Source organism: Acytostelium subglobosum (assembly GCF_000787575.1).
Source record: "Acytostelium subglobosum LB1 DNA, scaffold: scaffold8, whole genome shotgun sequence".
Classification (NCBI taxonomy): Eukaryota; Evosea; class Eumycetozoa; order Acytosteliales; family Acytosteliaceae; genus Acytostelium; species Acytostelium subglobosum.
Genome location: NW_012236525.1, coordinates 342281 through 365481, shown reverse-complemented (window position 1 = coordinate 365481; position 23201 = coordinate 342281). Strand labels below are relative to the sequence as shown.

Here is a 23201-nt window from a genome sequence, read left to right as displayed (position 1 = left end):
TATAACTAACCTTTAACATATAGAAGAAAAAGAGGTTAATTAGTTGGATAGTTAGTGAAGAAGGAAGGATGAGACAGTATATCATTATCCTATTAGCAATATCAACATTGTTAATAGGTCATGTTGTGGTCAATGCTTATGACACTGTGAATGATGTTAAACATACAACACAACAGGATTACTCTTATTTCAATGGTCCGCCATTGACAATACATCTCGTTGCTCATTCACATTGTGATTCAGGTTGGTTGGAAACATTCGATGTTAGTATCCCCATTATTAGACTTCCAGGAACTCAAGTCACTCACTCATTCTTCCATCCAGGGATACTTCGATACCAGAGTAGAAACAATCATTAATAATGTTGTAAATAGTCTATTTAATGATACAAAGAAGAGATTCATTTGGTCAGAAGTGTATGAATGATCAGTTTATTGAATGGTTGACTGAATGATTTAGACGAACTCATACTCATACTAATACTCATGGTGGATAGTGGATTCCTCAACAAATGGATACAGTTTACTTCGGAGGAGGAAGTGACCAAGTTGAAGTATATTGTGGCAAATGGTCAATTGGAATTTGTTGGTGGAGGATGGGTAATGAATGATGAAGCATGCCCTGATTTGCCATCAGTGATCAATCAGATTGGTGAAGGTAGAAGATTCCTTCAGGATATATTCAACTCAACATCTATACTGCCTATCAATGGTTGGCAGATTGATCCATTCGGTCATTCATCATCCATGGGATCAGTATTAGCAAGGATGGGATATAAACGATTGGTTATCAATCGTGTCAGTGATGCCATCAAGGAAGAGATGAGACGAAGACATGAATTGCAATTCGTCTGGAAGACCAGTCCGTCACATGGCAAGAGTAGCAACATATTCACACATGTACTACCTTATCACTACTCATGGCCTGATGTAATGAAGGGCTATGACTATCGTCAATTACCAAACATGGGCAGCAATGTCTATCAATCATTGGTTCAAACTGGAAGAAGTTACCAACAACTATTCGGTGGTGCCCCGCATGTCATGGTACCAATGGGTGATGACTTCACCTACGACTCACTCACTCCATTCGACTTTATCGACATGGCAATCGGTATGTTCCATCATTCATTCATTGTCAACGAGCGAACTATCAATCTAACTATCCTCTTTAGCCGTTGCAAAGACGCAACAAGCAAGTACTAATGTTGTGTTGAGGTATAGTACTCTGAATGAATACTTTGGAGAGTTGGATGCTTGGTCAGCTCTGAATGGTAGTGCATACAAACAGTTCACAGGAGACTTTTATCCATATGGAAGACCTGGTGATTGGTGGACTGGATACTTCACCACAAGACCTGAACTCAAAGGATACTCACGTTTGGCCATCGGAGATTATCGCACTGCTCAAGTATTCTCAACCTATGGCGAACAAGTTGATGGAATGGGTAGGAGCAAAGACATGATCGAGGCTATTAGAGTAGGTATATCACATACATATCATAATTGTCCAATAACTAACAACCAACCAAATAATATTTAGGATATATCGATATGCCAACATCATGATGCAATCACCGGTACTTCAAAGCCTTATGTTATGGATGATTATATTTCCAGATTGGGAAATGCAGTTGATAAGTCAAGATCTAGCAGCCAAGATGAGTTGAGTAGACTTCTCCCAAAACATCCATCAGTGGCTTATAATCGTAATACAAGGATATCATTCAATGATTCATCAGTATGTTCAAACATCACAATCAATCAATTAATCAATCACTGACCCCTATCAATCAAATATAGTACGTTCCAGTTATAATCACTAACTCACTTGGATGGGATGTGACTGATATACATTCTGTTCGTGTTGATATATCACCAACATCTGGATGTCCTTATTCAATTTGGACGAGATCAAACAATGAGATTGACTTTGATTGTGTGTTGGATGTAGAGTCCAGCTCTTTGGAACTGGTGTTCACACTACGTATCAGTCCTCAAGCTTCATTCAATGTATTCATCAGTAATGTGCCTTCAATCAAGTTCAAACCACAGTTGATTGTCCCAACTGATGCTCCTAGCAATGCCAATCTCATGCAGTTCAAGAACAAGTACATCAAGTTGAACTTTGGCCTCACAACCAAGATGTTGCAATCAATTGAGACACAGGGTGTCATTCAAGAGGTGATACACTCAATCACTCATTATGCAGACACTGGTGGTGTCTATTCATTCTACAACATTGATCGAGCTGTCAATGCCAACAACATCAGTATTCCTGGCCAGCCAAAGGTATCAATCGGAAGATTCAGGAGCACATACCAAGTTGATCTGGTCATTGGAGAGTCAACGTATCCTTCAAAAAAGGCTCCCCCAGTAATCAAGATCAAGTACACAATCAAGAGAACTGGTTTACAAGATGTTGATTCAAAGATTGGATTCTCCTATGTGCTCAGAGGTGAGCCAGAGTTGATCACTGTTGCCAGGTTCCAAGTCAGTGCAATCACACCCACCAGACTCTTTGTTGACAACAGCATGGTATCAAGCTCCAGACCTACAATGGATACAGGGGATCTACCATCATTTGTGAATGCAGCAGTATCCTTTGCTGGAATATCAAACAATCAATTATCATTCATAGTAAGTATTGATATCCATGTGGATCAAGTCCAACCCATCTAACAATGATATCCAATCAATCAAGTGCAATATTGATAGGACTCGAGGTGCGGTTGGCAAGGTTGGCGCTTTGGAACTATCACTACATCGTTGTCCTATTCATGGAGATAACAAGGGAATGGATGACAGATTCATCAATGATAGATTAATTGAGGTGAATGATCAGTGTTACCTTAGCACTGGTACAATCACTCCATCAACAATCAAACGAAACTCATTGATATTCGAGAATGGATTCAAATCCTTCATATCCTCTGGCAACTATAATAGTGGTTCAATGGATTCATTCCCCAAGCTCTACTCCAAGATCAACTTGGGTAAGTACACCATGCAATGCAATGTACATCGACCAAAGACTAACAACCTATTAGCACTTCCATATGGAGTACATTTGTTGACCTTGACAAGCGAACAACCAAGAACATACTTGGTTAGATTGATGAGTATCGACGATGTATCATCAATCACAGTGGATATAGGATTGGTGGCCCGTGGAAATGGGTTTACCATTGAAGAGATCAACCTTGATGGATACTCCCCTTCAAAGGCCAATGTCAATTCCAATCCAATCTACAAGATAGATTCAAAGAGAATACTAACTGGCACCGTTGGTATCACTGACAAGGATCCAGTCAGCTCAGTCAGCTCCAAGCAATGTATCCTAGGACCATTGGAGATCAAGACATTCATCATTAGAACAAACTCTAAATAAACTGTAAACATTACCTAACCTATCACCATTCACTCACTCCTTTAATGATTTGGCAATGTGTCCAAGATGACACCAACAGGCTCCTCGCTGAGCACCAAGGGCAACACTTGGCATTGCTTCCAATTCATCCAACATTGTCTGACGGCCTTTGAGCTGGCATCACCAAGGACAATGGCAAAGAGGGCGTCGAATCCACCGGCGCCTGGAACACCAGAGGCCACACATCCAACAATGTCCATGGTGTCGTTGGCAAGATTGGTCTGCTCGGTTGGCTCCAATGGTACGTCTGCCAGCTGTCCCATCTTTCTCATCAGTGTTCTGATGTTGTAGAATGATGATCTGATGTTGGACACCTCCTTTGCTACGTCACCGCCAAGCTCACTCCATTGTGCCTGAGGTGTTGATTCCAGCTTTGATATCACCTCCATATACTTGTCTGATTGTTGAGCATGCAATGAGTGAAGTTGAGTCAATGATACCTTGACAGCGCTATTTGATGCATGGAGATCGTCCCATAGTTGCTTGGCTGTTTGGGATATTAGTAACCGTTCTCTTCATCTGGAGCAGGAATCATACATACATTCAACAGGGAATGCCTTCCTCCAATCCAACACCTTCTTGACCATAACAGGTGTGTTGGAACCAATGCTCACGTCGGCGAGCAACAAATGCAATCCTGGTGGCAGTGCCATTGGCGTGTGTTGGTTGTCCCATGGCTGGTAGTGATCCAACTTGATTGAGTTGAAGTCCTCCTGGAGGAGTGCCTGAAGCAGTTGAGTTGGGTTTGGTGTAACATTGTGATCATACTATATAGAAGTTGATGGACACGCGTTAGATGTCAATCAATCAAGTTGTCCATGCTAAGTTCTTACCATGGCTAATATGTCCTGGATGAGACTTGGAGAGAAACGACGATAGACTTGACTGCCAAACACTGCTGAGCTAATATCGAATCCACTGCCAATCTTTCCTTGGGCAACACAATGACATAGTTGTGCCAGGTTGTGAAGGAGTGTCTTGTCGCGATTTAGAGTCGCAGCCTGGTCAGTGGCAGTGTTGCGTAGATTGATGACCTTGAGGTGACTCAACAATGCAGCGGTCAATGAGCTGACCAATGCGGCTGAGCTGCCCAGACCAGTCTTTTGAAGATCGTCCAATGTTGTAGTGAGTGGAAGGAATTGTGGCAGTGACTTCAATGACTCAAAAGTGATTGGTAGTCCTCTTTGATTGAGCTATATAGTATTTTGTTGTGTCAGAACAATCAATCAATCAGATTGAGTGAAGTAGCACCTACCTGAGGAATCTGAGAATAGAAGTCGTTGCCACCGAGGATGGTGATGTAGAGTCCACGTGAGAGTATTGTTGTAAACTGCTCTGGACCAACCAATGATGATGCAACGATCAATGTGTATAGTAATGTCCTTTCAACATACTTGTTCTCTCTGTATGTGTTTGGATCTGCAGGTGAAATGACAATGGTTGGTACATCTTGTTGTTGCTGAACATTGTAGACAACAGTGTAATGTTGAATAGAGTTGAACTGTGGAGAGGATAGAGTTATGTTGAATGACTGTGTCGGTGCAGCATGAATAGGTTTGATTGTTGTGTAGAAGCGAGAGTTGATTGTGAACACTGTTCCATCATACTCGCGATCCAATACCAAGTATCCACCTGTGATCAACACCTTTCCAGGTGCTGAGCAGCAACAAGTTTCACTGTTATCACTGCTGGACATTCTTTCGTTCGTTCGTTTGTTTGTTTGTTTGATTGTTTGATAAAAGAACGAAAGGGTACACTGATCATTGTCACACACCAGACTGAAGGTGTGTTTGTTCAAACTGATCAGATTTTTTGGAACTTCGATTGATTTCTGATCAAATCAAAAGATGTCCAAATCAATCATTGAATATTTATAGATATAATAATTATGATTAATTGTTTGATTGATTAGAATATCCAACCTAATTAATAAACTTGAATAGACTGAATGGAATGATTCCTGTTAGCAAAAACAAGTTGCAAAACCTTCTGGTGATTTGTCGGTTTTTCATTCCCAACACTCAAAAGACGAGCTGTTTAATCAAACCAAATCATTACTATACTTCAACTTTGTATAACTACAACATATAATATAATACCATGGTGGTCAACAAGACAATAGGTACTTTATGATCACATCCAATCATTCAATCAATCAATCTAATCACTGACATCCACTCAATCGCATTGGAACACAAATTATAAAAGAGTTTGGAGACAAAGAGTATTGGGACGAAAGATATGAGAAGGATAAGAAAGGAAGACCTCACTTTGATTGGTATCATGGTTGGTACACACTGGAACCATTCCTGTCGAAATATCTCAAAAGAGAAGACTGCATCATGATGTTGGGCTGTGGCAACAGCAAGCTGGGCGAGGACCTGAACGACAATCACTACACAAACATTGTAAACATCGATTTCTCAGAGGTGCTCATCGAGGACATGAAGCAAAGAACACAAGGTCGCACTGGCCTAGAGTACATCACGATGGATGGTCGTCACATGACCTTTGCCAACGAATCATTCGACTCAGTGTTTGACAAGGGCACCATCGACGCTGTGATGTGCTCGGACGACGACAACTCAAATGCACGAATGATGATCGCTGAGGTTGCCCGTGTGTTGCGACCAGGTGGATTCTTTATCGTAATGACCTATGGCTCACCAGAGTCGCGACTACCCATCCTGGACGTGCCATCACTTGGTTGGACCGTCCATCTCCGACTGGTTGGCACACACAGCGAGGCCAACATCAATGAGTGTCATTATGTCTACATCATGCACAAGCATCAAGTGGCTGATTCACCAACAACTGCTCATATCGATCCAAGCAAGGAGGTCTTTGACGTGTACCTGAATAGTTCAGTTGGCAAGATTGCACTGGAAGTGACACCTATCGTCAAGAAGTAAAATGGAAGCATTGATGTGTATTACTACTACAACAACAATCTACAGGATACAAACACGTCTTCAAAGTTTTAATACTCCACGGTCACTGGAGCCGCACGTGGCTTGGGAGGAGGAGGTGGCGGCATTGCCCTCTCCTTGGTCGGTGATGGAGGGACGGCGGGCAGCACACGATCCTTGACCTTGTCCTTGGTCTTGTCGCCAGGCAATGCTGGTAAAGTCTTCTTGGAGTACATGACATCGGCCTGCTTCTTGGTCTTGCCAGTCTCCCATGTCGATGGCGATGATGAGTATTCGCTGGTGGACGGTATGGGAGGCAGTTCCAGTGGGGCCAGAGGTGGAGGCATCGATGATGGTGAGGTGGAGAGTGGTGTGTTGTGAGTGTACCCATGCGAGTGCGTGTCTATTGACAGACTGGCTGGCAGAGTGTTGTAGCGTTGATGTGAAAGAGCCTGGATCGAAGGTGATTTTGCACCTGATGCAAACGATGAGAGCGACTTGGGCGAGGGTGGATCGCCACCGCCACCCACGTTGTGATGCTCGGCGGCAGTTGTGGCTCCGCCACCGCCAGTCGAGCTTGGGATTGGTGGTAATGGAGAGCGATTCTTTTGTTGAAGATACTTTGGTTGTGATGATGATGCAGATGATGGTGGTGGGGCAGCATGGCGGGCTTGTGATGGTGATGAAGGTGGTTTTGGAAGTGGAGGTAAGGGTGGAAGTGGAGGCAGTGGAGTATGATGATGTGATGATGTTGATGATGATGCTGCTGATGGTGTTGCCGGTGTGAAATGTGTTGGTTGAGCAAACTCTGTGATTGCTCTGTTGGGTCTTGTCTTGATGAACAATGATGGATCTTCAAAGATGTCGTCAAAGTGTGACAACATTGTAGTCATTAGTGTCTTGGTACTGTTTGAGTCCTCAACTGTATACTGTAGTACCTGTTGATCAGTGTGGCCCTCTGGGCGAAGTATGGTTGGTAGAAATACAACACTCACTTTGGGTATTGCAAGGATGGTTAGTCAATGATCAATGGATGAGTGGCTGGAAACACATGGATAGTTACAGGAGTCAGCTGACATCTTATTCGATGAAGAGTTGGCTATTACTTTGACCAAGAATCCAAATATATACCTGGATGGAATTGATTGATTGATGGTGAGTGAGTGAGTGATTGAGTGAGACTGTTCATTGAACACTGTCCACCTACTTAATAACCTTGATGTTGGTAGTAGGCAACAACTTTAGAACCTTCTTGATAACTTCAACCTTGACATGTTCATCATTGATTGCTGCATCGATGTATTGTACAATGTTAGTACTTGAATGAGTGATACTATCATGATTGAATGAATACTTACATTCACAAGCAACAAACATGTTATACTAATGAATGGAATGGCAAAGAGGGAGGGAGAAGGTTAGTATGGCTGGCTGACTGAGTGCTCTGCCACTGGAGAACATACATTTTCAAAGGACAACAATGGATCTTGGAGGTCGCGCAAGTAAGCTTTGAGTAGAGATGCAACTACATGACTCTCGTGAGCCTGGAATACTACTGGTTTGTCCTGTTCGTAGAGGTTCTTGTAGTGTAGTACCTGTTGTTGAGAGGCACTCTCACGGAAGATACCGGGTGTCTGCAAGGAGTTGGCTTCAAGGTATTCGACAGTCTGTTGGACAACCTGCGGCACGTCGCCAGTGTCTTTCAGTCTGGAGCCAAACACCCTGCCACCGCCTTGATGCAGATGCATTGCATTCTGTTGATGTGAGGGTGGTGTGCCAAACTCTTGTGTTGTTGCAGGCATCATTGTCCTATCTCCACCAACCCCACCCAACACATTCTCTTTCTTGGTAAAAGATACGATCTTGACATCATTGCTGTCCCATTCCTTATTCTTCTTCTTCTTGCCAAACTTGATTATCTTTGACATTCTCTTCTATCTCTTTCTTAGTATCTGTATATGTTTATATATCTATGTTATATATCTATGTAAATATATCTATTTATCAGATTAATGAGGTAAGGTTTAAAGTGTTATATTGGTGTATTATTGTTGATGTTGATGAATGAATAAGCTTTGATTGTTAGGTACACAATTCACAACAAGAGATATTTTGTTTGATCGTGTGTGTCGTCATCATCAGAATCTGAGAGTGAGCCACAAAACACATCGGATGTGGACCACAATTTAGACCAATCGGTGGGTGTTGGCCCAGTATTGGGTCGGTTCAACTGAAGATGATGGTGGATAAGCTCACCACCTCTACTATGATGGGATGGATGGCTTTGATGATTAATTGGTTGGTTCCGAAGGTATTATTGTTCAAGATTGATCTTGTTGTTGACCAACTAACTGTGTCCGATGTAATAGATAGGTTATATATATATATGTTTGTATTGGTATTTGTTTGGCGACTGACCCTTTAGACTTCATCATCATGATCATGTGCTCCATAGCCATACTTTAGTTCAAAGGTTGATTTGAACTTATTGTACTTCTCTTGCATGGCTTTGTTGTCGATGGATACCACTGATGATGTTGATGTTGATGATTGAAGGAATACATCTGTGATCAAATGATCACATATTCTATAAATCTCTTTTGATAATATACCTGAACTACCTTGGAACTCGATGAAATCCATCAACAATGTGACCATTGGTAGCAGAGGTTGATCATTTGGCAGTATATTTGAAACTAATTCTCTATTAGTCTCATTATCCTTAATCAGGAATCCAATCAATATAACTATAATGTTTGATTATGGATAAGAATGAGTCAATGATTGATTGATTGGAATAGTTCCAGTTGATGATACATACCAAGATATGATGATGCCACTCTCTCTTGAATCTTGGATGTGAAGCGAGTGAGTACGCGTTCGGACGTACGCCATTGGTACACGCTTAAGATGGACTGGATGGCACCGACGTTTGAACGGAATCGTTCACGATTCTCTGGATTCTGCTCAACAAGATTGACTAAAAGTGTAACGGCCAACTGTGCAATGTCATACTTCTCCGGCACTTCGATACGTAGCAGATTGAGTATGGTCTGTATGCCAAAGTGTGTACTATTGATCGTGTCCATGAATGCCTGCTTCTTTGGTGTCAATGGTTTAACAATGTTGTTGGCCAGTACTCCATCGATGTACTCGCAGAACTTGTTGACCACCACTTCGCCCTTGTCCTCTGCCTCTGCCTCTGCCTCTGCCTGGGTTGCACTGGCCGACACGTACTTGAACGGTCGAGATAGTGCACCAATCATGGCCGATGTAGTCTTGTTGGCATGAGAGCAATTCAATAATATGTTCAACAATGATATGATGGCCTCAGTGCCACCCACCCTAATATCAATACCGGAGAGTCGCTCTTTGTACTTGGACATTACGGCTAAGTTGGGGGAGGTTAAGAAGGGATGAGTTAGACAAGGTCAGGGTTGGGGTGAATGATGGAGGGTCGCATGGAACATACTCTGCAAGTACGAGATGAGTGTGATGAAGACTTCGACTGAGGATATGACAAGTCCGACGTGTTGGCGATTGGATGTATTCTCGGATACACACTCTTCAACAATCTTACACACCTTCTCCACACTTCCAATGAGCTTGGGTGAGATGGATGATGTCTCCACTAATGGATTAAGGTATAGAGTGAACTTGGCCAGCAGTCCAATCAGGCCATCCAGTAATCCATGCTCACGGAACCTATCCTTGAGTGTCGAGCTAAACTGTTTATGTGAGACCAACTGCGCCAGACTGTTGATTGAGAGTGATGATGGTGTGGCGGACATGCGCACAGTGTCTGTGGCGCCACTGGTCTGGAACAGATTGCTAATGGATGATACCAGTGCCGACCGCCTCCTGCCACCAGGTGTCTTGGGTGACCGGGGCAACTTGGTTGGCGTGGTGAAGTACTCGAGCTCATAGTTCTCTGGTATGATAGTGGCGTGCTTTAGGAGTAATGCAAGTACATCCGGAGTGAAGTGATCAGTGTTGGCCGCCTGCGATGACAAAGTGTAGTAGATGAAGCATGTCGCCAGTATGATTCCTCGATAATCCAGTGAGTCTATCTTTGTTGGAGATGTGGTGGTTGGTGATGTCGTTGTTGCTGCCGTGATCAAACACTCAACTGATGATCGCTTCCCCTTCTTATTCTTGCCCTTGGAGACGGGAGACTTGGTGAGGTCGATGTCAGCTGACACGCTAGTGATTGGTTGAGAGGATGAGGAGGACACTGAGAGGAACTGATTCATCAGGTCTTCACCACCCTCGATCGAGTGGCGTTTGGATAATGAATGTGATGGACTGGAGAATGATGGTGATGTGGTCGCGGTGGTGGTCGTCGTCGTGGCCCCAGCCACAAGTGCACTCTGATTGCACAGACGTAGCATACTGCTGCTGAGTATGGGGAAAAGATTGGTGGATCGCAGAACCAGTGATATTTGTGTGGCATTGGTGCAGAGCATCCTGCAGAGCTGTGACAAACTGTCGTGAATGGTCTGTGCATCCGCAGATGACTGCAGTGTATGAATAACTGTACTGCAGTCCTCACTGAGCTGTTGATGCTCTGGCTGCACCAAAGATGATGATTGAGTGGGTGAGACATGGTTCAAAGATATGCTCACGCCATTATCATTCCTCATCTTCTTGTTGCTCTTGAGTGCACGTGCTGCCAAAGATTCGTATTGATCCTCTTCGTCGTTGTCGTCTTGTTCGCTGTTGTCCTCATCACTGCTGTTTTTCTTTTTAGGCTTCTTTGCCGATGATGATGACGATGCTCGCTTTGGTCTCTTCTTGATTTCATACGATGAGTCACTCCGTGAAGAGTCCAATGAGTCCTTTGATGATGATCTCTTGGGTGTTGTACGTGATGTGATGCCAGTGGATGATGATAATGATGATGATGATGATGAAGCCAGTGAGCTGGATGACGATGATCTTGATTTTGTTGTTGATTTTGAACGCTGCTGTGTCTTTGTTTGCTTTCCCAATACTACTGATGCAGTGACATCAGACTTGGCCTTCCTTGTTGGTGGCTTTGGCCTTGATGCTGCATCATCCTCTTCATCAGTATCAGGATAGCCCAGGTCGTCCATCAACTCCAATGATCTCTTTGGCTCGATGCCATAACTATCGGGTTGTGTAAGTTGTTCCTCCTGTTCTTGTTCTTTCTCTTTCACTTTCTCCTTCTCCTTCGCTTGAGGTTGAGGTTGGACTCGCGGTGGTGGTGGAGGAGACTGTGATATGGTTACTGCGGCGGGAGGTTGTACCTGTGATTTTGATGATGTAGTAACTGTGCCATTTGTGTTGTTGTTGTTGACGTTATCCTTTGGTCGTTGTAAACTTTGAAGACGTTGAAACAGAGATGATGTGGTCGATGTATAGTCCTTCTTTGTTGTTGAGGAAATGGGTGAGGTTGATAATAATGGTGTTGTCGATGATGCTGATGATGACTTCTTAAACTGCCACTTCTGAGTTGGTACCGGTGTAGATCTACTCCAGAAGCTTAAGTTAGTCGTTGGTTTGACATTAGTCGTTGTTGTTGAAGTAGTAGTTGAAAAAGTAGTTGTTGATGATGATGAAGTCAAAGCTGCTTCATCAGATTTACGACTACTACTACTACTACTACTACTACTCATTCTCTATTATCTCTGTCTACCTATTTACAACTAATTCATTCATTCATTCAATAACCCAATCATGATGTTCACCACTAACATAGTGTTTAAGTTTTGTTTAGTCCAAAAACACTGTGTAAACCTGATCACGTGACTGGTTCATCAATCAGCAAAATAACATTAACAACATTGTTTAACTGTTTATAATCATATTAATTTGTTATGTATATCATATAATATGTATATCATATCATAGGTATTTATGTTAGTTTCAGAAGTTAGACTAAACAATGTTTAACTGTCCTTATCTGTTTGGTGAACCAAACGACACATTTTTCATTAGAAGGTTGCAAAAACAAGATATTTTTGGATTTTACCCGATTTCTGAGGACTCAAAACCTACTTTGACTCCAGGGATCGGTCCTTCCCCATCAGTATCATAAACTTAAGTTGTATTTGTTTCAAACATACATATATACATATATACATATACATACATACATACAGATATAAAGGAGATGGCAACATTCACACAAATCTCAAACAATCTTACAAACTTGAACAATGCTACAAAGAGCATCACAAGAGATAGAGTCGTCATTGGTACAGACGTTGACAATGTTGAACAAAGGAATCATATCAATAATGTAATGAATAGGAAAGAATAGGAATGAATAGAATGAATGATCACCCATACTAATCAATCAATCAATCAATTAAATTATGAATGAATGAATGAATGAGTAGAGTATAGAAGCTGGCAAGACATGCATTAGGACATTGAAGACATTGTTTGGAGCAGAGTTTGATAGGAATGATAGAGCAAAGGTTACAAAGCTGAGTAATCAGTTCAAACAGTTATCTTCAGAGTTTGAGAAGGAAGCCACGGAAGTACTAAATCTGATGATGGCCAATGCCATTGGTACAAAGGGTCGTTCAGGCTCACTATCACTCAATGGCAAAGATCGTGGTTCATTCACTGATCGTATAAAGTACAAGGCTGCATCCCCATCATCATCAGATATAACACCAACAACAACACGTGTTGAGTACAGTCATGGTAATGGTCTATCAGATCAACCACAACAATATCGTAACTTGGAGGTCACATTGATTGATGCCAAGCCTGCAGAGGAGATGATCATTCAAGAGTATAATAATGAGATCAAGTCGTTGGTTGGAGAACTTGAAGCGATAAGAGATATTACAAATGACCTGCATGCATTGACCATGGAACAAGGTGAACAACTCAAGACTGCCGTGGTCCAAACAGAGAGGGCCGATATGGATGTGGCACATGGTGCCGAGGAGCTCCAAAAGGCACATGTATATAAGAGCAGCTACAGGAAGAAGGTTGTCATCCTAGTAGTTGTCCTGGTCATTCTGGTCGCTGTGATCGTTGCCATCGCAGTGCCATTAGCCAAGAAGTAATAATAATATTAAATTGGATAAGTTAATGTATTGGATGGAGCACGCTTGGCTTTGGAGGGCCAAGCGAATAAAGGGTAGGGTATTTATTTAGAACTACATGGATTGATCGATCCAGGCTATTTAGCATCCACAGCCACCTCCCAGGAGACCTCCGAGGAGACCACCAACCAGTCCGTTGACAGTTCCGAGGACACCTCCAACCAGACAGCCAACACCTCCCAGGTTGACATTGACATTGGCGTTGACACCAACTCCACTTCCTCCACATCCTCCACAGGCCACTGAGTTGGCTCCCTGGCTGGCACCAGCACCCATTCCACCTCCGATTGAGCTCTTGGAAATCGAGTTCATTGAGCCAACGTTGCCGAGGGAAGACATAGCATCTAATATTATGATTGTTTGATTAGTAAGAAGTTCTATAGGATGGTGATTTATTTAGAGATATACATACTCATTAAAGTCATTTTTGGATTTGTTTGGGTATTGGAAATATTAGATTTACTTGATTGGATATTATTTGTTTGATTGTTTGAAGATGTAATAATTGTTCCAAGTTGGTCTATTTATAAGTTTTCTGGTCCATGAAATTTCCAGGGAGTTGGAGCGTTCCAGTACGCGATCAGCACTCTCTCAGTGCTTACGGTATAGGGAGAGAGGTAGGGTCTCGTTTGACTTGATCTCAATTGACATCAACAAACATACACTGACCCACCACAGTTGATCAACCACCAATGTACAATCAATCATTGGGCTAAAAAGGAGGTAGGCCTTATTTGGTCTGATAGTGTCTACTCTTTATTGGTTGGTACTCAAAGGATTGTCGTTACTTGGGTACCATATAGGATGATGGTATCTGTGTGTGCTAATCATTATTGATTAATCAATCAATCAATCAAATATTAATTCAAACAACTGACTGTTGATATAGAACCAGACACTGTTGAGGTTGATCTGAGATTTATATTTGATTGATCACTCTAATGTATAATTATACATGTAGCAGTCATATGACACATATGTATTGTGAATGACACTACCACTGATCAATCAAACACACACACACACACACACATACACACTTATTCAATCAAAGACGATTAAGTTGTGTGTGGTGGGCTTTGACAAACCTACCTACCTCATCTTGTGTGTAGAGTCACACATATACACTCACACACTACAATTGAGTCCTGCCCTTGACCATATAGAGTAGGTATGGTATGTATCTCTAACACATCTATCACCCATCACAGACTGTTATATGAATCCTTCGGTGAAGTTTGATTGCAAAGGCACAAACCGGATGTGCAAACCTCGTCTCCAATGATCTATCACTCATGTTTATGTAGTTGATGTTGTTGTATTGTTGTTGAGCAAACGTTTGTAGTTGACTTGACAACTGGGTGGGGCCATATGTCACATGAGGTGGATCACATGTGGCCCACATATACTGTAAGTAAAGTTGATCGACTTCGAGACCGATGACGCAACCTCCTGTTTCTCTTTACACTCTAACAAGTTGGTAGTGGGCTTAATTAATAACATCATGTATAATTTGATTGGAACGATTGAACAAGTTGATTTAGATTGATTGATTGATCGTATCGTTGTTCAAGTGAGTTGCTTTCCAACCAACTTGGTTGACATTCCTTGAAGAGTGTGTGTTTGTTGTTAGCAGTGTGTTACCTCTTGACCATCTGTTAAATTGAACCCTATCTAAATTGATTGATTGATTGGCGGTAGCCTAGCCAACTTCCTAATTTCCAATATCTATAAATACACCAACTTGGAACAATTAATAAATCATCAAACAATCAAACAAATAATATCCAATCAAGTAAATCTAATACTTCCAATACCCAAACAAATTCAAAAATGACTTTAATGAGTATGTATATCTCTAAATAATATTGGAAGTATTCCAAGTGTCATAGACTAATCTATCAATCAATTAAACATTAGATGCTATGTCTTCCCTCGGCAACGTTGGCTCAATGAACTCGATTTCCAAGAGCTCAATCGGAGGTGGAATGGGTGCTGGTGCCAGCCAGGGAGCCAACTCAGTGGCCTGTGGAGGATGTGGAGGAAGTGGAATTGGTGTCAACGCCAATGTCAATGTCAACCTGGGAGGTGTTGGCTGTCTGGTTGGAGGTGTCCTCGGAACTGTCAACGGACTGGTTGGTGGTCTCCTCGGAGGTCTCCTGGGAGGTGGCTGTGGATGCTAAATAGCCCTACCATAATATATCCTTATCCTCGACCCTGTAACAATAAACGAACACTACTTAGTTACCAACACAAACAAATGATCAAATGATGAATTATTATTATAATTATTACTCTTGTGAACCCCAATCAATCAATTGATTGAGTGTAGATATATATATATAAAAGATTTATTATTCCATGTCGTCGTCATCATCGATATCGAGTGATCTAATGATACCATCCTCGTCGGCAATGAGGTTGGAACTTCTTCTGAGATTGGGCATTGACACACTTCCTGTGGAGGTCGTTGATGTTGATGTCAACGTTGGAGTCGAGACAGTGGGTGGAGTACCTGACGGTGAGGAGCTGCCAGATGGCGCAGCGACAACATCGACGTTGACGCTTGACTGCTGCTGCCTCTCCATGAGTGGCGAAGTCGACGAGGTGGAGAATGAAATGCTTGGTGAAGGCTGTTGAGAACTAAAGAAGCGAGGCGATAGTGAGATACCTGACTTGGAGCTGTTGCCCAGGGCCGACAGCGACAGGGGTTTCAGACGCGACGTCGAGCTGTTGGGCAGATCAAAGTTGATTGATTCGTTTGATATGGACAGCGAGTTCTGGTGCATGATGTTGGCGGGTATCGCCGAGATGGTCTCGAGCGACAAAAAGATCGATGGCAGCTTCGAATCGGACAGCTGTGACTTTCCAAAGAGGCCTGTACCACTAAGGTTGTTTGTGCTACTGCCAATGTTGTTGTTGGATTGCTGTTGCTGCTGTCTTTTAGAGGATGGTGATGCGCTTGTCAGTGGAGCAAGCGAAGAGTTGGACAACTTGAGTGGGTTGGGCGAGTTGGGAGAGAATAGCAATGACTCGGGCACCATGATGTCGCCAGCGGAGGACGAGAGAGTGCGATCGCGATGGATGCCACGGATGTTGATCTTGGAGGAGGACGTGCGCAGAGAGATGGGCGAGTCGGGATAGCTGTCGTACGAATCGCTTTGATAGGGGATGAGCGGGGAGAACATCTTCTGATCTACGTTGGGAGGTGCGGTGTCAAAGAGCGACGTCTGGTTCGAGTGTGGCAGGTACGACGAGGGCGAGTTCATGATCTGCGGTGACGAGTGCACATGGTCGTTCGAGTCGATATGCAGCTCGTTGCCATCATGGTCGTGGTCATGATCGCGATCACGGTCGTGCTCGCTCGTGAGCTCCTCAATATGGTGATCACCATATGTGTTGTGGCCGTGGAGATGGTACTGTTGTTGTTGTTGCTGCTGTTGGTGATGATGGTCGTAGGACTTGCTGGCGTTGTTTGGTGAGGTATTTACATATTTGCCACCGCCGACTCCAACACCACCGTTGGCATATGGATGGTGCATGTTCATCTTGATCACATTGCTGTCCTTCTCAAACAATGCCGCCACGTTGCCATTGATGTTGTTGGTGATGCTGTACTGATGGTGGTCCGCGTGTGGACTGCTGTTGCCGCCACCGTTCTTGGACTTGGACTTCTTGGAGGATGAGCCGCCGCCAGACTCCTCCTTCTCAGCCTTCTTGCTCCTCTTCTTCTTCACGTAGCCGTCGTCCAGCTTGTGGATGTTGCGCTTGTGCTCGTTGAGATCGGATAGCTGGACGAACCTGCTGTCACACTCGCCAATGTCGCAGGAGTAGGGCTTCTCGCCCGTGTGCTTGTAGCGAATGTGATGGATGAGGTTGTATGCACTCTTCAGTGGCTTGTCGGCACGGTTGCAACCGGACCACTCGCACATCGATTCGCTCTTCTTTCCCTTCTGGTTCTTGACGTGCTCCTGGATATGGTCACCCAAGTCCTTGAGATCGTCAAAGAGCACGTCCTTGCAGTCGCCCCACTTGCACTCAAATGGGCCGGCCGGCTGGTTCGAGCGTCTCTTCCTCTGCTTCTTGGCGTGCTTTCCCGATTTGTCATCGTCCGATTCGTCGTCCGAGTCGGAGGCGTGCGTCTTCCTCTTAGGCTTTTTTGTCTTGGTCGTGCTCTTTGATGATGATGATTGAGTATGTACATTGTAGTGATACGTATTATTATTGTTGTTGTTGTCATCCTCCATCTTTACATTGTTGTTATGTTGTTGTTGTTGGAGTTGATGCTGTTGTTGTTGTTGTGGTTGCTGTTGATACATGTTGTTGTAGCCAGAGTCGTCTTCCATCTGTACATCCATGCCCATTGGTTTGCTGTACCTGCTACTCCTATTGTTGCTACTATTGTTGTTGTTGTTGTTGCCGCCATGCTCGTACTCATTGTCCGACATCAAGTTTGATGAATAAATACTGTTGTTGTTGTTACTGTTGATTGTACTATTACTATTATTGCCATTGCCATTGCCGTTACCGTATGACATCTGGTTATTATTATTATCTGTATTGCTGTTGTTGTTGTGATGATGTGCATCATTCAGATTGATATTCTGCAATGTTGACAACTGTGATAGTATCGAGCCATATGGTTCATTGCCACGGGTTGAGCGCTGCAGTTGGCCACTCTGATTGTTACCAGCGTCCTTCCAATGCTCGATCAATGAGTTGAGTACATTCCTACGCTTGGTGACTGTCCTTGGCGCTGACACTGTGAAGGTTGTTAGAACATGGCCAATGAGTGAGCTCACTCAATTACACGAATACATACCTGGATCATATGGATTGATCAGATGAGTGAATTTGATGTGACCCATCAGTGTGTGGAAGTCTTTGATGACTTGGCCACAGGCATCCCACTCACAGCAGACAGAGGCATTAAAGTTGAGTCCACTTCCACTGCTACTCAGACGGAATGATCCAGTGGCACTCAATGATGGCTTGTGCTTAAAGTGCTCCGTACGGAAGTGAATCCAGAAGTCCGTAAGTGACTCGAACCTGTACTCGCATTGGTTCCACTTGCATTGGATTACATTGTTATATATATCATAATGTTGATGTTGTTGCTGCTGTTGCTGCTGTTGTTGTTGTTGCTGTTGTAATAGTAGTTGTTGCTGCTGCTGTTGTTGTTGCTGCTGTTGCTGCTGCTGTTGCTGTTGTTGGCCATTGGTACTTGATGACAGGACGCCACTACCACCATTACCATTGGTCGACATTGATAGTCCACCTGTACTGTTAGACGCGAGGTTGGTGAAGCTGTTGACTATGTTGTTGCCAATTGACATGGACAGATTGTTGGTACCATTGACCGAGGCGAACAGGGCACCCTGCTCCTGGGTCAGGCCGAGCGAGGACAGGATCTGACTATTGGACGCAACCAATGGGCTGGTGCTATTGCTCAGTTGTTGCTGTCCGCCTTGGGAGGCGCTGCCGCCGCCACCGCTCTGGTACGTATCAAAGTTGAAGAACATGCTAGAGTTGTTTAGCGAGTCGGACAATGGCTTGACCGATAGCTGTGAACTGTTGATAAAGCTTCCCAATATACTGTTACTGCTCATTGCTGGGTTGTTGCCACTGCCGACACCAACTCCGACGCCGACGCCGACATTGTTGTTCTCTGAGTTGAGCAGGTTTGAAGCCGAGGCCAGTATCGAGGGCGGTAACTGATTGCGAATACTCGAGTTGGACAAGGTGAGCAGGAGGTTGTCAAGGTTGAGGCCCACTGCAGAGGCCACCGCTGCGATTGTTGACAGTGATAGCAGGGGCGAGGTGGGCAGCTGGGGTAGTGACGGGGTTGAGGCCATCAGTGTGGCCCATTCCAATGTCTCCTTTGTTATCAGTGTGTCATCTTGTGTGGCTATATCCTCTGCTGGTACTGCTGTTGTTGTTGATGCTGCTGCTGTTGCTGCTGTCACCAACACTGCGCTATCTTTCTTTGGTGACAACTTTAAGTTGGACGCTTTAATAGTGTCCAATGGTACACTATCCATTATTAAGTTGTTTGTATTATTGATGTTGTTATTGTTATTGTTGTTATTCATTATGTTTGAATGATCAGATGTATTGTTGTTGTGTGTCCTCATTATCGGAGTCGGACCTGCTGAGGAGTGTCTTGATACCTCAGCATTTGTCGATGTGATCATTATTCTACAAATAATATAATGTTGATGATGTCACTTTTGTTTGTTTATGTATGATGTATAAATAAATAAATAGAGTATAGTATATTATAGAATAAGGTCTTTGCTGGTGTAGTTGATGATGTATATCCGATGATGATGATGATGGTGATGATGGCGTATCGGGAAACGATGCAAGCAAAAGCAAAGGCTAAGATTTATCAAAAGGATTTGTGTTTGAATGAATGAATGAATTGGCTAGCCTGGGAAAGAAGACTCAAAGAATGAAAAGGCAGATGCAATAAATAGCTATTCTTGTGACGGTTGTTTGTTCTAATATATAAAGTATGTGTTGTTGTTGTTGTTTGTTGTTGTACTATCTGTGTGAATATTACTCTGGGCAAAAAAGTAATGATTCCCTGGTTGCGTTGTTGTCAACGGGTGAGTGAGTGAATGAGGTGTTGGCGAGCTGTCTGTGGGATTCATTCAAGTACTCACTCGACAACCCAGGCGCACCCACAAACGGTTTGACCCAACTCCTCATTATCATTCTTCCCGCACTCTATCCCAGTGAAAGCATTCATGAAACCAAATTGAACAAAAAAAACCTGGTAAAAAAAAATAGTGTAACTGATCGAAAAGAATCTGGAACTTCCCCGTTACATTCGTGATCCAAGACGTCACCAGTAATACAACCACAATCCATATCCTGGGTCATCATTCTACTTTTAGACCCAATAATGATGAGATGGTGATGATCTTGATATCCCAAGTTGATTGGATATTATATATAATATTTGAAATCAATCCACCTGTCCAGGATTGTAAATAATATATCCATCCAATCCATCCAATCCATGGATGGGATGATATGATACCTTGAAGTTAATTAATTAATTAATTTATATGGTGTGGAAGGAGGAATGAAGAAGGAATGTGACTAATCGACTCTGGTCATCGCAGTAAAGTTGTCATCTCTGGCTACAACTGCATAATATTATTGGTTTGTTGTTGTAGTTGTACTTTGTTGTTGTTGGGTGGACCGCGCGAAGGGGATGGTGCCATGCGGGTCGCATTATTTGATGATGTCTAAAACCAAACATCTTGTAAATACCTTCCAGTCTTTTGCATGTCCTCAATGTACTGGATGGCAGCATTCTCGTCCTTGAAACCACATTCTTTGATCACTTGAATCAGAGTCTGTTGGACAGACTTGGCCATGTTGCGGGCGTCACCGCACACGTAGAAGTAGGCGCCCTTGGACAGATAGTCCCATAACTTTTGCTTGTCCTGCGCCATCTTGTGCTGAACATAGTCCTTCTCGGCGCTCTCTCGTGAGAATGCAACGGACAGCTCCTTCAACGTCGCTGACGACAGGTGCTGCTCCAGCTCCTCCTTGTATAGGTAGTCGATGTTCTTGCCACGGCAGCCAAAGTACAGAATGCTCTCGAATGGCTCGGTGACGTTGGCCTGCTGTCTCTTGTGCTGGATCTCCATCAGGAAGCCGCGGAACGGCGCGAAGCCTGTGCCTGGTCCGACCATGATCATGGGTGGTGGTGTCGATTGCTGTTGTGTCTCCACGGTGGTCTTGGGTGAGAAGTAGGTGGGCAGTCTAAAGTGAGACTCGCGAACGAATATGGGCACCTTGTCGCCGGCCTTGAAGTTGGTCATCCACGTGGAGCACACGCCGTTGTGGAAGCGGCTGGTGTTGGTGGTGAAGTTGACAACGACCGAGGTCACTGTCACTCGACCGGGCGTGGCGTTCAATGACGACGAGATTGAGTAGTAGCGCGCGGGCAGACGTGGCAGGAACTCGAGAATGTGCTCGATGGGTGGCTTGACGCCAGGGAAGTTCTGGAGCAGCTCGCCAATCGTTCTAAAGTCTTGCTTGATGAATTGGTTGTACTCTTCGGATGCCTCCTCAGTCGTCAGGTGGATGAGACGCTTCTTCTCCTCCTCGACCGAGGTGTACTCGGCAAGAGCACGCAGCACTGCCTTGCGGGGTGGGTTGGTGATGTCCAAGTACTCGGAGAATGCCTTGCGAACGGTCATTGGACCGAACGAAGCTTCGATCACCGAGCCAGCCTTGTCATGTGGGACGAGAGCAAAGTATGTTTCGCCGTCGACGCCCAGGCGTTCGAGCAGCTGGTCCACCAACATCTTCTCATTGATTGGGTATATTCCAAGATGATCGCCAACTGAATAACTAATGTTGTCGCCAATATCAAACTCGAGATGCTTGCATGATCTATCAGACTCGCTCGAATGAAGTTCCTTGTTCTCAACAACTGTTGCAAGGTATGGGTTCTTGATGTCATATACACTGTGTCGTTTGATTGATTGATCGTGATTGGATTAGTAAGTCAGTCAAGTCTGCCTCGCAAGCATGATCATTCATAGCAATCAATCAAACACATACACTGAACCTGATGATGACAACTTGGGCTTTGGCTTTGGTGCTCTAACCTTGATGTAAGAGTTGTTCATGTCAACGTTCTCTTCAGTGAGCTTGATCATTCTGAATCTTGGTACACTACGATGTTGATGACAGTCATTGGTTAGCGACAAACATCCAATGCCGGTCAATGATAATCAATACTTACAACTTGTCGTCTTCGTCCAACTTCAACTCGTAGCCAAGGTACTCACAGACAGAGACCCACATGTTCTTCTTCCAATGTTGGAAGTCCTCCTCGAGGGTGGCATCATCATCGCCCTCACCTCTCTCGTAGATGCGCTTGCCTCCCAACTCTTCAAGACGACGATCAAACACTCGGGCGACTGCGTTGAAGTGTTCGTAGGTCTTGTTGCCCAGACCAAACACGGTGAAGGGCACGCCGTTCAGCATGCCAGGCTCGCGCTCCTGGCTCGTGATCCATGTGTAGAACTCCTTGGCATTGTCAGTGGGATCGCCCTCACCGTGCGTGGCCACCAAGAACATGACAAAGTACTCATTGGCGAGCTCCTCTGGGTCGTAGCCCTCCATATCGACGACCTCGCATGGGATGCCCAATTTCTTGGCCTCCTTCTCAATCACATGTGAGAAGTCCTCAGCAGTCCTAGTTTGTGTTCCAAAGAAGATCTTCAATACCTTCTGTGCTCGGGTCGTCGTCAAATGGTGTCAGTCATTCAATGCTCATCGTCATCCAATCAATCAATCAATCGACATCGGACTTACCTCTGCTGACTCTGATCTTGGCTTCTTCTCTTGTTTGGCGATCGCTGGAGCAGGCTTCTTTGGCTTGCTTGATTGGGGAGGAGGTGGAGGAGGTCTGTTCATGTAGAGATATGTGCCGACGATGAGACACACGACGATCAACGTCGGGAAATACTCTGCCAGCAATGATTCGATTGCTTCCAACATGATTGATTGATTGATTGATTATAAGGTCGTAACTATATTCTATTCAACCTTTTTACTACAACTATACTGGTCTGGTTGGTTGTCCTTCTCTTGTTTGTTTGTTGCTAATGATGTTATATAACTTTGATATAGTACTACTACTACTATACTGTGTGACTGAACTAGCTTGCTGTCAACTCAAATGACTCTGTATAATCAGAAGGGTGTCGTCGATTGATTGATGCAATGTTAGCAAGGTCCG

The 23201-nt window shown here is 43.9% G+C and overlaps 10 protein-coding genes across 10 annotated transcripts; 4 read left to right on the top strand and 6 right to left on the bottom strand.

The window, feature by feature from the left end:
• Positions 1 to 767: 767 nt before the first annotated feature.
• SAMD00019534_045240 (hypothetical protein) lies at positions 768 to 3390 on the top strand (the record flags this gene model as incomplete). Its single annotated transcript, XM_012900014.1, has 6 exons — positions 768 to 1113; positions 1175 to 1479; positions 1543 to 1740; positions 1803 to 2639; positions 2704 to 2995; positions 3065 to 3390. 6 exons carry the CDS (start codon positions 768 to 770, stop codon positions 3388 to 3390), a joined length of 2304 nt encoding a protein of 767 aa, XP_012755468.1.
• Positions 3391 to 3437: 47 nt separating this feature from the next.
• SAMD00019534_045230 (hypothetical protein) lies at positions 3438 to 5143 on the bottom strand (the record flags this gene model as incomplete). Its single annotated transcript, XM_012900013.1, has 5 exons — positions 3438 to 3916; positions 3971 to 4163; positions 4263 to 4430; positions 4464 to 4622; positions 4685 to 5143. Coding segments are annotated over 5 exons (1458 nt in total), but the record flags the coding sequence as incomplete, so codon positions are not given.
• A 487-nt stretch (positions 5144 to 5630) lies between these two features.
• SAMD00019534_045220 (hypothetical protein) lies at positions 5631 to 6335 on the top strand (the record flags this gene model as incomplete). Its single annotated transcript, XM_012900012.1, has 1 exon — positions 5631 to 6335. A coding segment is annotated over one exon (705 nt), but the record flags the coding sequence as incomplete, so codon positions are not given.
• A 74-nt stretch (positions 6336 to 6409) lies between these two features.
• On the bottom strand, positions 6410 to 8266 carry SAMD00019534_045210 (hypothetical protein; the record flags this gene model as incomplete). The annotated part of the gene is made up of 5 exons (XM_012900011.1): positions 6410 to 7332; positions 7402 to 7469; positions 7546 to 7627; positions 7697 to 7721; positions 7802 to 8266. The coding sequence occupies 5 exons, from the start codon at positions 8264 to 8266 to the stop codon at positions 6410 to 6412; spliced, it is 1563 nt and encodes a 520-aa protein (XP_012755465.1).
• A 493-nt stretch (positions 8267 to 8759) lies between these two features.
• Positions 8760 to 11977, bottom strand: SAMD00019534_045200 (hypothetical protein; the record flags this gene model as incomplete). The annotated part of the gene is made up of 4 exons (XM_012900010.1): positions 8760 to 8866; positions 8951 to 9085; positions 9160 to 9729; positions 9811 to 11977. 4 exons carry the CDS (start codon positions 11975 to 11977, stop codon positions 8760 to 8762), a joined length of 2979 nt encoding a protein of 992 aa, XP_012755464.1.
• A 726-nt stretch (positions 11978 to 12703) lies between these two features.
• Positions 12704 to 13387, top strand: SAMD00019534_045190 (hypothetical protein; the record flags this gene model as incomplete). The annotated part of the gene is made up of 1 exon (XM_012900009.1): positions 12704 to 13387. A coding segment is annotated over one exon (684 nt), but the record flags the coding sequence as incomplete, so codon positions are not given.
• A 120-nt stretch (positions 13388 to 13507) lies between these two features.
• Positions 13508 to 13851, bottom strand: SAMD00019534_045180 (hypothetical protein; the record flags this gene model as incomplete). Its single annotated transcript, XM_012900008.1, has 2 exons — positions 13508 to 13770; positions 13839 to 13851. The coding sequence occupies 2 exons, from the start codon at positions 13849 to 13851 to the stop codon at positions 13508 to 13510; spliced, it is 276 nt and encodes a 91-aa protein (XP_012755462.1).
• Positions 13852 to 15259: 1408 nt separating this feature from the next.
• On the top strand, positions 15260 to 15609 carry SAMD00019534_045170 (hypothetical protein; the record flags this gene model as incomplete). Its single annotated transcript, XM_012900007.1, has 2 exons — positions 15260 to 15272; positions 15347 to 15609. 2 exons carry the CDS (start codon positions 15260 to 15262, stop codon positions 15607 to 15609), a joined length of 276 nt encoding a protein of 91 aa, XP_012755461.1.
• A 171-nt stretch (positions 15610 to 15780) lies between these two features.
• SAMD00019534_045160 (hypothetical protein) lies at positions 15781 to 19467 on the bottom strand (the record flags this gene model as incomplete). The annotated part of the gene is made up of 3 exons (XM_012900006.1): positions 15781 to 17601; positions 17680 to 18188; positions 18249 to 19467. 3 exons carry the CDS (start codon positions 19465 to 19467, stop codon positions 15781 to 15783), a joined length of 3549 nt encoding a protein of 1182 aa, XP_012755460.1.
• A 1100-nt stretch (positions 19468 to 20567) lies between these two features.
• Positions 20568 to 22960, bottom strand: SAMD00019534_045150 (hypothetical protein; the record flags this gene model as incomplete). The annotated part of the gene is made up of 5 exons (XM_012900005.1): positions 20568 to 20583; positions 20711 to 21919; positions 22016 to 22129; positions 22200 to 22690; positions 22775 to 22960. The coding sequence occupies 5 exons, from the start codon at positions 22958 to 22960 to the stop codon at positions 20568 to 20570; spliced, it is 2016 nt and encodes a 671-aa protein (XP_012755459.1).
• Between the last annotated feature and the right edge of the window lie 241 nt (positions 22961 to 23201).